General features: G+C 37.5%; 1 protein-coding gene and 1 long non-coding RNA gene across 2 annotated transcripts in view; both read right to left on the minus strand.

The window, feature by feature from the left end:
• LOC109081302 (uncharacterized threonine-rich GPI-anchored glycoprotein PJ4664.02-like) overlaps positions 1-13,743 on the minus strand; it is a 45,924-nt gene that overhangs the window by 3,235 nt on the left and 28,946 nt on the right. The window contains 39 exon segments of the mRNA XM_042716013.1: positions 17-59; positions 136-236; positions 377-438; positions 528-649; positions 730-884; positions 984-1,142; positions 1,296-1,357; positions 1,437-1,558; positions 1,667-1,821; positions 1,920-2,078; positions 2,235-2,296; positions 2,376-2,497; positions 2,604-2,758; positions 2,856-3,014; positions 3,170-3,231; positions 3,312-3,433; positions 3,543-3,697; positions 3,796-3,954; positions 4,112-4,173; positions 4,253-4,374; positions 4,483-4,543; positions 4,545-4,638; positions 4,757-4,894; positions 5,905-5,966; positions 6,047-6,168; positions 6,277-6,421; positions 7,469-7,628; positions 7,781-7,842; positions 7,921-8,042; positions 8,151-8,305; positions 10,197-10,355; positions 10,510-10,571; positions 10,650-10,771; positions 10,880-11,034; positions 11,134-11,295; positions 11,449-11,507; positions 11,586-11,707; positions 11,818-11,973; positions 13,618-13,720. Coding sequence (XP_042571947.1) covers positions 17-59; positions 136-236; positions 377-438; positions 528-649; positions 730-884; positions 984-1,142; positions 1,296-1,357; positions 1,437-1,558; positions 1,667-1,821; positions 1,920-2,078; positions 2,235-2,296; positions 2,376-2,497; positions 2,604-2,758; positions 2,856-3,014; positions 3,170-3,231; positions 3,312-3,433; positions 3,543-3,697; positions 3,796-3,954; positions 4,112-4,173; positions 4,253-4,374; positions 4,483-4,543; positions 4,545-4,638; positions 4,757-4,894; positions 5,905-5,966; positions 6,047-6,168; positions 6,277-6,421; positions 7,469-7,628; positions 7,781-7,842; positions 7,921-8,042; positions 8,151-8,305; positions 10,197-10,355; positions 10,510-10,571; positions 10,650-10,771; positions 10,880-11,034; positions 11,134-11,295; positions 11,449-11,507; positions 11,586-11,707; positions 11,818-11,973; positions 13,618-13,720 — 4,541 coding nt within the window.
• Positions 6,887-7,231, minus strand: LOC122135939. Its single transcript, XR_006153792.1, has 3 exons — positions 7,215-7,231; positions 6,985-7,106; positions 6,887-6,906 (listed from the first exon to the last, which is right to left on the minus strand). It is a non-coding gene; the product is annotated as an uncharacterized LOC122135939 (long non-coding RNA).

Raw genomic sequence — 13,743 nt, forward strand, 5'->3', positions numbered from 1 at the left:
AAATCACTGCTCTTACACTATCTTTGGAGTAGTTGTCAGAGTACTGGCTGTTGTTAAGACTGTAAAAGAAAGTAATGATTAATCAAGGAAGCTTGCAGTTACAACATTTGCAATCCATTGTCAGTTTTGACCAACCTGTTGGTGAACGAAGCTCATTTAGGAAGCTGACTGGTTGTATGGCATCTCTATCTTGGAAGGTGTATTCCATCCTGCCATCAATCTGGTTTGATGTGCTTCTGCAGGAAAAACAGAATATATATGTTAAGGATCTACTGTATATGTGCAAAGAGGTTTTTTTGTTGTTGTTTTTTTTGAGTAAATGCACTTAATAATGTGAAATGTGAGTACATATACATTAAGCCTGTTTGCATCTTACATGAAGTTGGTCGACTTGGGATTTAAAGTTGTTCTGCCAGGTTCATTCAGAAGACTATTCAGCTGCAGAAGAAAAATAAAACATTCATGAAACTCTGGAGAACAATTATATTGGACCTAAAAACGGTACTCAGTTAATGCTCTATGCTTACCGCATTATTGACGACACCCTGAGCTTGAAGGTAAGTACCATTTCTTAGTTTAGGATCTTTTGACATGCTGATATTACTCAAAATAAAATTAAAGATGACAGCATAGGAGGTTGCCGTGATTTCTGTTTTGAACAAAATTAATAATCAAAATTAGACACTTTAATATTTCAAAAGTTTTTCAGGTGAAGATGATGACACTTACTCTCATAGGTGACATTCACCACCTTCACAGATTCATTCAGCTGTGACTCTCTGGAATTACGGAGAGTGTTGATAGCGCTGAGGACCAGAGCTTCACTGGGGACTGGAGATGAGGAGTTGAACAGCAGCTTGCTTGTGACCACTAATGAACCAGATCTGTAAATAAAACCATGTTTGTTTAATGTACATCAAATGTTGGCAATAAAATTACTTTTCCATTTTTAATTGTTCTCAAAACAGAAAACCAAAACTTACATGAGGTTTGAAAGAGTCACAGTTAAACTGGTTTTTTTTCCTGGAAGCACTGTTGTAGTAGTTGGAAGATGAAGCTCATTTAGGAAGCTGACTGGTTGTATGGCATCTCCATCCTGGAAGGTGTAGTCCATCCTGCCATCAATCTGATTTGAAGTGCTCCTACAGAACAAGCAGAAGATATCTGTAAGGGACTTTAATCCACATCTTCAAAAAGTTTGGATTTTTTTTTCTGTAATTCTTATTTTCCATGGCTTCCAAGCTAAAATTTGAGAACATATGAAATAAAGATTGTGAAGTGAGTTTGCATCTTACGTGAAGTTGGAGGACTTTGGTTTGAAAACTTGCTTGCCAGGTTCATTCAGAAGAGTGTTCAGCTGCAGAACAAATATCAAACCATTCATTAACATCTGGTGAAGACTAGTATTTTCATACTGTTCATTTTTAAATTTTTACCATATTATTGATGACATCCTCCACTTGCAGGTATGTATTGTTTCTGCACTCAGGGTCCTCTGGCATGCTGATGTTAACCAAATTAAAGGTAAAGACCACAGCATAAGAGGTTTCTGAGATTTCTGTGTGGAAAGAAAATTTTAATAATTTTTTTGGTCAAAGCTTTCCATTCATAATTGTTTGTCTGATTCCCATTCAAAAGCTGTACAACCTTATAGAATGACACTTACTCTCATAAGTGACATTCACCACCTTCACTGATTCATTCAGCTGTGGTTCTCTGGAATTACGGAGAGTGTTGATAGGGCTGAGGACCAGAGCTCCACTGGGGACTGGAGATGAGGAGTTGAACAGCAGCTTGCTTGTGACCACTGCTGAACCAGATCTGTAAATAAACCATGTTTGTTTAATGTACATCAAATGTTGGCAATAAAATTACTTTTCCATTTTTAATTGTTCTCAAAACAGAAAACCAAAACTTACATGAGGTTTGAAGGAGTCACAGAGTAACCGGTTGTTGTTCCTGGAAGCACTGTTGTAGTAGTTGGAAGATGAAGCTCATTTAGGAAGCTGACTGGTTGTATGGCATCTCCATCCTGGAAGGTGTAGTCCATCCTGCCATCAATCTGATTTGAAGTGCTCCTACAGGACAAGCAGAAGATATCTGTAAGGGACTTTAATCCACATGTTCAAAAGTTTGGTTTTTTTTTTTCCTCTGTAATTCTTATTTTCCATGGCTTCCAAGCTAAAATTTGAGAACACATGAAATAAAGATTGTGAAGTGAGTTTGCATCTTACGTGAAGTTGGAGGACTTTGGTTTGAAAACTTGCTTGCCAGGTTCATTCAGAAGAGTGTTCAGCTGCAGAACAAATATCAAACCATTCATTAACATCTGGTGAAGACTAGTATTTTCATACTGTTCATTTTTAAATTTTTACCGCATTATTGATGACATCCTCCACTTGCGGGTATGTATTGTTTCTGCGCTCAGGGTCCTCTGGCATGCTGATGTTAACCAAATTAAAGGTAAAGACCACAGCATAAGAGGTTTCTGAGATTTCTGTGTGGAAAGAAAATTTTAATAATTTTTTTGTCCAAGCTTTCCATTCATATTGTTTGTCTGATTCCCATTCAAAAGCTGTACAACCTTATAGAATGACACTTACTCTCATAGGTGACATTCACCACCTTCACTGATTCATTCAGCTGTGGTTCTCTGGAATTACGGAGAGTGTTGATAGCGCTGAGGACCAGAGCTTCACTGGGGACTGGAGATGAGGAGTTGAACAGCAGCTTGCTTGTGACCACTGCTGAACCAAATCTGTAAATAAACCATGTTTGTTCAATGTACATCAAATGTTGGCAATAAAATACTTTTCCATTTTAATTGTTCTCAAACCAGAAAAACCAAAACTTACATGAGGTTTGAAGGAGTCACAGAGAAACCGGTTGTTGTTCCTGGAAGCACTGTTGTAGTAGTTGGAAGATGAAGCTCATTTAGGAAGCTGACTGGTTGTATGGCATCTCCATCCTGGAAGGTGTAGTCCATCCTGCCATCAATCTGATTTGAAGTGCTCCTACAGAACAAGCAGAAGATATCTGTAAGGGACTTTAATCCACATCTTTAAAAAGTTTGGATTTTTTTTCTTCTGTAATTCTTATTTTCCATGGCTTCCAAGCTAAAATTTGAGAACACATGAAATAAAGATTGTGAAGTGAGTTTGCATCTTACGTGAAGTTGGAGGACTTTGGTTTGAAAACTTGCTTGCCAGGTTCATTCAGAAGAGTGTTCAGCTGCAGAAAAAAAATCAAACCATTCATTAACATCTGGTGAAGACTAGTATTTTCATACTGTTCATTTTTCAAATTTTTACCGCATTATTGACGACATCCTCCACTTGCGGGTATGTATTGTTTCTGCACTCAGGGTCCTCTGGCATGCTGATGTTAACCAAATTAAATGTAAAGACCACAGCATAAGAGGTGTCTGAGATTTCTGTGTGGAAAGAAAATTTTAATACATTTTTTGGGTCAAAGCTTTCAATTCATAATTGTTTGTCTGATTCCCATTCAAAAGCTGTACAACCTTATAGAATGACACTTACTCTCATAGGTGACATTCACCACCTTCACTGATTCATTCAGCTGTGACTCTCTGGATTTACGGAGAGTGTTGATAGCGCTGAGGACCAGAGCTTCACTGGGGACTGGAGATGAGGAGTTGAACAGCAGCTTGCTTGTGACCAGTGCTGAACCAGATCTGTAAATAAACCATGTTTGTTTAATGTACATCAAATGTTGGCAATAAAATTACTTTTCCATTTTTAATTGCTCTCAAAACAGAAAACCAAAACTTACATGAGGTTTGAAGGAGTCACAGGGAAACTGGTTGTTGTTCCTGGAAGCACTGTTGTAGTAGTTGGAAGATGAAGCTCATTTAGGAAGCTGACTGGTTGTATGGCATCTCCATCCTTGAAGGTGTAGTCCATCCTGCCATCAATCTGATTTGAAGTGCTCCTGCAGAACAAGCAGAAGATATCTGTAAGGGACTTTAATCAACATCTTCAAAAAGTTTGGATTTTTTTTTGCTTCTGTAATTCTTATTTTCCATGGCTTCCGAGCTAAAATTTGAGAACATATGAAATAAAGATTGTGAAGTGAGTTTGCATCTTACGTGAAGTTGGAGGACTTTGGTTTGAAAACTTGCTTGCCAGGTTCATTCAGAAGAGTGTTCAGCTGCAGAAAAAAATCAAAACCATTCATTAACATCTGTTGAAGACTAGTATTTTCATATTGTTCATTTTCAAATTTTTACCGCATTATTGACGACATCCTCCACTTGCAGGTATGTATTGTTTCTGCGCTCAGGGTCCTCTGGCATGCTGATGTTAACCAAATTAAATGTAAAGACCACAGCATAAGAGGTTTCTGAGATTTCTGTGTGGAAAGAAAATTTTAATACATTTTCTGGTCAAAGCTTTCAATTCATAATTGTTTGTCTGATTCCCATTCAAAAGCTGTACAGCCTTATAGAATGACACTTACTCTCATAGGTGACATTCACCACCTTCACTGATTCATTCAGCTGTGACTCTCTGGAATTTACGGAGAGTGCTGATAGCACTGAGGACCAGAGCTTCACTGGGGACTGGAGATGAGGAGTTGAACACCAGCTTGCTTGTGACCACTGCTGAACCAGATCTGTAAATAAACCATGTTTGTTTAATGTACATCAAATGTTGGCAATAAAATTACTTTTCCATTTTTAATTGCTCTCAAAACAGAAAACCAAAACTTACATGAGGTTTGAAGGAGTCACAGAGAAACGGTTGTTGTTCCTGGAAGCACTGTTGTAGTAGTTGGAAGATGAAGCTCATTTAGGAAGCTGACTGGTTGTATGGCATCTCCATCCTGGAAGGTGTAGTCCATCCTGCCATCAATCTGATTTGAAGTGCTCCTGCAGAACAAGCAGAAGATATCTGTAAGGGACTTGTTGTGAATTCTTCATATTATATATCTTTTAATACTATTTAGATTATTATTATTATTAATACTTTTATTTTATATCTGGTGAGAGCTTGTTTTATGTTAATATGCACTACGCAACCGGTAGTGTGATTCATGTTTGGCGCAAGTGACGCGTCATTGTTTATGCATGCAGAGCTTACACAAATGTGACAAGGTTTCCACCTGTGCAGCATCGCTAAGTGCAGGGAAAAGTTACTGACGAAGTAAGTTTATTCCATGATGTTTTTGTAAAACTGGATGTTTATACTGCTGAATCTGTTTCTACATTAAGCCTGTAATGTTGTTGGTGGTTCGCGATCCTTATGATCATTAATTCATCACGTGAAACGCATGTGGAAAGTGCCGCTAGCATCGCTGCTTATCTTGCTAATGTTTTTAATATCTTGTTTAAATATGTTTCGGATTCTGTACAATATATTCTACGTTTGTTATACTTTCATATCATAATGAGGATGTTGTGTAATGTATCTTAAGTTGTTTAATGCTCCTTTACATCCTGTTTACATCCAGTAATTATTAATTCACTGACTACACGTTGAGAGAGAGTTGTGTATATTGTTTGATTTGAAATGCGCTGTTTTATTTGTACAGTATGCTAATATTTGTTAGACATTTAATTATTTACTTCTGTTTATTGTTCATTGCAGAAACTACCTTCAATGCATAACTTCAATGCATATCAGTGTGTATATGGTGAAACCCTGCACCTAAATAAATGGTGAAAAGACATTAGATGACTCCGACTCCCTGATCAGAGTACTGAAGTGGTTAACACCATCAAAGAACCGGCATTAGTGGGGCAGTCCCCAACAGGACTTTAATCCACATCTTCAAAAAGTTTGGATTTTTTTTTTTTCTGTAATTCTTATTTTCCATGGCTTCCAAGCTAAAATTTGAGAACCCATGAAATAAAGATTGTGAAGTGAGTTTGCATCTTACGTGAAGTTGGAGGACTTTGGTTTGAAAACTTGCTTGCCAGGTTCATTCAGAAGAATGTTCAGCTGCAGAAAAAAAAATCAAACCATTCATTAACATCTGGTGAAGACTAGTATTTTCATACTGTTCATTTTCAAATTTTTATCGCATTATTGACGACATCCTCCACTTGCGGGTATGTATTGTTTCTGCGCTCAGGGTCCTCTGGCATGCTGATGTTAACCAAATTAAATGTAAAGACCACAGCATAAGAGGTGTCTGAGATTTCTGTGTGGAAAGAAAATTTTAATACATTCTTTGGTCAAAGCTTTCCATTCATAATTGTTTGTCTGATTCCCATTCAAAAGCTGTACAACCTTATAGAATGACACTTACTCTCATAGGTGACATTCACCACCTTCACTGATTCATTCAGCTGTGACTCTCTGGAATGACGGAGAGTGTTGATAGCGCCGAGGACCAGAGCTTCACTGGGGACTGGAGATGAGGAGTTGAACAGCAGCTTGCTTGTGACCCACTGCTGAACCAAATCTGTAAATAAACCATGTTTGTTTAATGTACATCAAATGTTGGCAATAAAATTACTTTTTCCATTTTTAATTGTTCTCAAAACAGAAAACCAAAACTTACATGAGGTTTGAAGGAGTCACAGAGAAAACCGTTTGTTGTTCCTGGAAGCACTGTTGTAGTAGTTGGAAGATGAAGCTCATTTAGGAAGCTAACTGGTTGTATGGAATCTCCATCCTGGAAGGTGTAGTCCATCCTGCCATGAATCTGATTTGAAGTGCTCCTACAGAACAAGCAGAAGATATCTGTTAGGGACTTTAATCCACATCTTCAAAAAGTTTGCTTTTTTTTTTCTGTAATTCAAATTTTCCATGGCTTCCAAGCTAAAATTTGAGAACACAGGAAATAAAGATTGTGAAGTGAGTTTGCATCTTACGTGAAGTTGGTGGACTTTGGTTTGAAAACTTGCTTGCCAGGTTCATTCAGAAGAGTGTTCAGCTGCAGAAGAAAATCAAACCATTCATTAACATCTGGTGAAGACTAGTATTTTCATACTGTTCATTTTCAAATTTTTACCGCATTATTGACGACATCCTCCACTTGCAGGTATGTATTGTTTCTGCGCTCAGGGTCCTCTGGCATGCTGATGTTAACCAAATTAAATGTAAAGACCACAGCATAAGAGGTTTCTGAGATTTCTGTGTGGAAAGAAAATTGTAATAAATTTTTTTGTCAAAGCTTTCCATTCATAATTGTTTGTCTGATTCCCATTCAAAAGCTGTACAGCCTTACAGAATGACACTTACTCTCATAGGTGACATTCCACCACCTTCACTGATTCATTCAGCTGTGACTCTCTGGAATTAAGGAGAGTGTTGATAGGGCTGAGGACCAGAGCTTCACTGGGGACTGGACATGAGGAGTTGAACAGAAGCTTGCTTGTGACCACTGCTGAACCAGATCTGTAAATAAACCATGTTGTTTAATTTACATCAAATGTTGGCAATAAAATTACTTTTCCATTTTTAATTGTTCTCAAAACCAGAAAACCAAAACTTACATGAGGTTTATAAGGAGTCACAGGGAAACCGGTTGTTGTTCCTGGAAGCACTGTTGTAGTAGTTGGAAGATGAAGCTCATTTAGGAAGCTGACTGGTTGTATGGCATCTCCATCCTGGAAGGTGTAGTCCATCCTGCCATCAATCTTATTTGAAGTGCTCCTACAGAACAAGCAGAAGATATCTGTTAGGGACTTTAATCCACATCTTCAAAAAGTTTGCTTTTTTTTTCTGTAATTCAAATTTTCCATGGCTTCCAAGCTAAAATTTGAGAACACATGAAATAAAGATTGTGAAGTGAGTTTGCATCTTACGTGAAGTTGGAGGACTTTGGTTTGAAAACTTGCTTGCCAGGTTCATTCAGAAGAGTGTTCAGCTGCAGAAAAAAATCAAACCATTCATTAACATCTGGTGAAGACTAGTATTTTCATATTGTTCATTTTCAAATTTTTACCGCATTATTGACGACATCCTCCACTTGCAGGTATGTATTGTTTCTGCGCTCAGGGTCCTCTGGCATGCTGATGTTAACCAAATTAAATGTAAAGACCACAGCATAAGAGGTGTCTGAGATTTCTGTGTGGAAAGAAAATTTTAATACATTTTCTGGTCAAAGCTTTCAATTCATAATTGTTTGTCTGATTCCCATTCAAAAGCTGTACAACCTTATAGAATGACACTTACTCTCATAGGTGACATTCACCACCTTCACTGATTCATTCAGCTGTGACTCTCTGGAATTACGGAGAGTGTTGATAGCGCTGAGGACCAGAGCTTCACTGGGGACTGGAGATGAGGAGTTGAACACCAGCTTGCTTCTGACCAGTGCTGAACCAGATCTGTAAATAAACCATGTTTGTTTAATGTACATCAAATGTTGGCAATAAAATTACTTTTCCATTTTTAATTGTTCTCAAACCAGAAAACCAAATCTTACATGAGGTTTGAAGGAGTCACAGAGAAACCGGTTGTTGTTCCTGGAAGTACTGTTGTAGTAGTTGGAAGATGAAGCTCATTTAGGAAGCTGACTGGTTGTATGGCATCTCCATCCTGGAAGGTGTAGTCCATCCTGCCATCAATCTTATTTGAAGTGCTCCTACAGAACAAGCAGAAGATATCTGTTAGGGACTTGTTGTGAATTCTTCATATTATATATCTTTTAATACTATTTAGATTATTATTATTATTAATACTTTTATTTATATCTGGTGAGAGCTTGTTTTACGTTAATATGCACTACGCAACCGGTAGTGTGATTCTTGTTTAGCGCAAGTGACGCATCATTGTGCATGCAGAGCTTACACAAATGTGACAAGGTTTCCACCTGTGCAGCATCGCTAAGTGCAGGGAAAAAAGTTACTGACGAAGTAAGTTTATTCCATGACGTTTTTGTAATACTGGATGTTTTATACTGCTGAATCTGTTTCTACATTAAGCCTGTAATGTTGTTGGTGGTTCGCGATCCTTATGATCATTAATTCATCACATGAAACGCACGTGGAAAGTGCCGCTAGCATCGCTGCTTATCTTGCTAATGTTTTAATAACTTGTTTAAATATGTTTCGGATTCTGTACAATATATTCTATGTTTGTTATACTTTCATATCATAATGAGGATGTTGTGTAATGTATCTTAAGTTGTTTATATGCTCCTTTACATCCTGTTTACATCCAGTAATTATTAATTCACTGACTACACGTTGAGAGAGAGTTGTGTATATTGTTTAATTTGAAATGCGCTGTTTTATTTGTACAGTATGCTAATATTTGTTAGACATTTAATTATTTACTTCTGTTTATTGTTCATTGCAGAAACTACCTTCAATGCATAACTTCAATGCATATCAGTGTGTATATGGTGAAACCCTGCACCTAAATAAATGGTGAAAAGACATTAGATGACTCCGACTCCCTGATCAGAGTACTGAAGTGGTTAACACCATCAAAGAACCGGCATTAGTGGGGCAGTCCCCAACAGGACTTTAATCCACATCTTCAAAAAGTTTGGATTTTTTTTTTTTCTGTGGTAATTCTTATTTTCCATGGCTTCCAAGCTAAAATTTGAGAACCCATGAAATAAAGATTGTGAAGTGAGTTTGCATCTTACGTGAAGTTGGAGGACTTTGGTTTGAAAACTTGCTTGCCAGGTTCATTCAGAAGAATGTTCAGCTGCAGAAAAAAATCAAACCATTCATTAACATCTGGTGAAGACTAGTATTTTCATACTGTTCATTTTCAAATTTTTATCGCATTATTGACGACATCCTCCACTTGCGGGTATGTATTGTTTCTGCACTCAGGGTCCTCTGGCATGCTGATGTTAACCAAATTAAATGTAAAGACCACAGCATAAGAGGTTTCTGAGATTTCTGTGTGGAAAGAAAATTTTAATAAATTTTTTGGTCAAAGCTTTCCATTCATAATTGTTTTTCTGATTCCCATTCAAAAGCTCTACAACCTTATAGAATGACACTTACTCTCATAGGTGACATTCACCACCTTCACTGATTCATTCAGCTGTGACTCTCTGGAATGACGGAGAGTGTTGATAGCGCCGAGGACTATCAGTCCATGTTAATGGTCCATAAAACATGGGCTTAGCAGCTTGCTTGTGACCACTGCTGAACCAAATCTGTAAATAAACCATGTTTGTTTAATGTACATCAAATGTTGGCAATAAAATTACTTTTCCATTTTTAATTGTTCTCAAAACAGAAAACCAAAACTTACATGAGGTTTGAATGAGTCACAGAGAAACCGGTTGTTGTTCCTGGAAGCACTGTTGTAGTAGTTGGAAGATGAAGCTCATTTAGGAAGCTAACTGGTTGTATGGCATCTCCATCCTGGAAGGTGTAGTCCATCCTGCCATGAATCTGATTTGAAGTGCTCCTACAGAACAAGCAGAAGATATCTGTAAGGGACTTTAATCCACATCTTCAAAAAGTTTGCTTTTTTTTTTTCTGTAATTCAAATTTTCCATGGCTTCCAAGCTAAAATTTGAGAACACATGAAATAAAGATTGTGAAGTGAGTTTGCATCTTACGTGAAGTTGGAGGACTTTGGTTTGAAAACTTGCTTGCCAGGTTCATTCAGAAGAGTGTTCAGCTGCAGAAGAAAATCAAACCATTCATTAACATCTGTTGAAGACTAGTATTTTCATATTGTTCATTTTCAAATTTTTACCGCATTATTGACGACATCCTCCACTTGCAGGTATGTATTGTTTCTGCGCTCAGGGTCCTCTGGCATGCTGATGTTAACCAAATTAAATGTAAAGACCACAGCATAAGAGGTTTCTGAGATTTCTGTGTGGAAAGAAAATTGTAATAAATTTTTTTGTCAAAGCTTTCCATTCATAATTGTTTGTCTGATTCCCATTCAAAAGCTGTACAGCCTTACAGAATGACACTTACTCTCATAGGTGACATTCACCACCTTCACTGATTCATTCAGCTGTGACTCTCTGGAATTAAGGAGAGTGTTGATAGGGCTGAGGACCAGAGCTCCACTGGGGACTGGAGATGAGGAGTTGAACAGCAGCTTGCTTGTGACCACTGATGAACCAAATCTGTAAATAAACCATGTTTGTTTAATGTACATCAAATGTTGGCAATAAAATTACTTTTCCATTTTTTAATTGTTCTCAAAACAGAAAACCAAAACTTACATGAGGTTATAAGGAGTCACAGAGAAACCGGTTGTTGTTCCTGGAAGCACTGTTGTAGTAGTTGGAAGATGAAGCTCATTTAGGAAGCTGACTGGTTGTATGGCATCTCCATCCTGGAAGGTGTAGTCCATCCTGCCATCAATCTTATTTGAAGTGCTCCTACAGAACAAGCAGAAGATATCTGTTAGGGACTTAAATCCACATCTTCAAAAAGTTTGCTTTTTTTTTCTGTAATTCAAATTTTCCATGGCTTCCAAGCTAAAATTTGAGAACACATGAAATAAAGATTGTGAAGTGAGTTTGCATCTTACGTGAAAGTTGGAGGACTTTGGTTTGAAAACTTGCTTGCCAGGTTCATTCAGAAGAGTGTTCAGCTGCAGAAGAAAATCAAACCATTCATTAACATCTGGTGAAGACTAGTATTTTCATATTGTTCATTTTTAAATTTTTACCGCATTATTGACGATATCCTCCACTTGCAGGTATGTATTGTTTCTGCGCTCAGGGTCCTCTGGCATGCTGATGTTAACCAAATTAAATGTAAAGACCACAGCATAAGAGGTTTCTGAGATTTCTGTGTGGAAAGAAAATTTGAATACATTTTTTTTGGTCAAAGCTTTCAATTCATAATTGTTTGTCTGATTCCCATTCAAAAGCTGTACAACCTTATAGAATGACACTTACTCTCATAGGTGACATTCACCACGTTCACTGATTCATTCAGCTGTGACTCTCTGGAACTACGGAGAGTGCTGATAGCACTGAGGACCAGAGCTTCACTGGGGACTGGAGATGAGGAGTTGAACACCCAGCTTGCTTGTGACCACTGCTGAACCAGATCTGTAAATATACCATGTTTGTTTAATGTACATCAAATGTTGGCAATAAAATTACTTTTCCATTTTTAATTGCTCTCAAAACAGAAAACCAAAACTTACATGAGGTTTGAAGGAGTCACAGGGAAACCGGTTGTTGTTCCTGGAAGCACTGTTGTAGTAGTTGGAAGATGAAGCTCATTTAGGAAGCTGACTGGTTGTATGGCATCTCCATCCTGGAAGGTGTAGTCCATCCTGCCATCAATCTTATTTGAAGTGCTCCTGCAGAACAAGCAGAAGATATCTGTAAGGGACTTGTTGTGAATTCTTCATATTATATATCTTTTAATACTATTTAGATTATTATTATTATTAATACTTTTATTTATATCTGGTGAGAGCTTGTTTTACGTTAATATGCACTACGCAACCGGTAGTGTGATTCGTGTTTAGCGCAAGTGACGCATCATTGTTTATGCATGCAGAGCTTACACAAATGTGACAAGGTTTCCACCTGTGCAGCATCGCTAAGTGCAGGGAAAAGTTACTGACGAAGTAAGTTTATTCCATGACGTTTTTGTAATACTGGATGTTTATACTGCTGAATCTGTTTCTACATTAAGCCTGTAATGTTGTTGGTGGTTCGCGATCCTTATGATCATTAATTCATCACGTGAAACGCATGTGGAAAGTGCCGCTAACATCGCTGCTTATCTTGCTAATGTTTTAATAACTTGTTTAAATATGTTTCGGATTCTGTACAATATATTCTATGTTTGTTATACTTTCATATCATAATGAGGATGTTGTGTAATGTATCTTAAGTTGTTTATATGCTCCTTTACATCCTGTTTACATCCAGTAATTATTAATTCACTGACTACACGTTGAGAGAGAGTTGTGTATATTGTTTGATTTGAAATGCGCTGTTTTATTTGTACAGTATGCTAATATTTGTTAGACATTTAATTATTTACTTCTGTTTATTGTTCATTGCAGAAACTACCTTCAATGCATAACTTCAATGCATATCAGTGTGTATATGGTGAAACCCTGCACCTAAATAAATGGTGAAAAGACATTAGATGACTCCGACTCCCTGATCAGAGTACTGAAGTGGTTAACACCATCAAAGAACCGGCATTAGCGGGGCAGTCCCCAACAGGACTTTAATCCACATCTTCAAAAAGTTTGGATTTTTTTTTTTTTTTTTTCTGTAATTCTTATTTTCCATGGCTTCCAAGCTAAAATTTGAGAACACAGGAAATAAAGATTGTGAAGTGAGTTTGCATCTTACGTGAAGTTGGTGGACTTTGGTTTGAAAACTTGCTTGCCAGGTTCATTCAGAAGAATGTTCAGCTGCAGAAAAAAATCAAACCATTCATTAACATCTGGTGAAGACTAGTATTTTCATACTGTTCATTTTCAAATTTTTACCGCATTATTGACGACATCCTCCACTTGCAGGTATGTATTGGTTTCTGCGCTCAGGGTCCTCTGGCATGCTGATGTTAACCAAATTAAATGTAAAGACCACAGCATAAGAGGTGTCTGAGATTTCTGTGTGGAAAGAAAATTTTAATACATTCTTTGGTCAAAGCTTTCCATTCATAATTGTTTGTCCTGATTCCCATTCAAAAGCTGTACAGCCGTATAGAATGACACTTACTCTCATAGGTGACATTCACCACCTTCACTGATTCATTCAGCTGTGACTCTCTGGAATGACGGAGAGTGTTGATAGCGCCTGAGGACCAGAGCTTCACTGGGGACTGGAGATGAGGAGTTGAACAGC

Source organism: Cyprinus carpio, chromosome B1 (genome assembly GCF_018340385.1).
Source record: "Cyprinus carpio isolate SPL01 chromosome B1, ASM1834038v1, whole genome shotgun sequence".
NCBI lineage: Eukaryota > Metazoa > Chordata > Actinopteri > Cypriniformes > Cyprinidae > Cyprinus > Cyprinus carpio.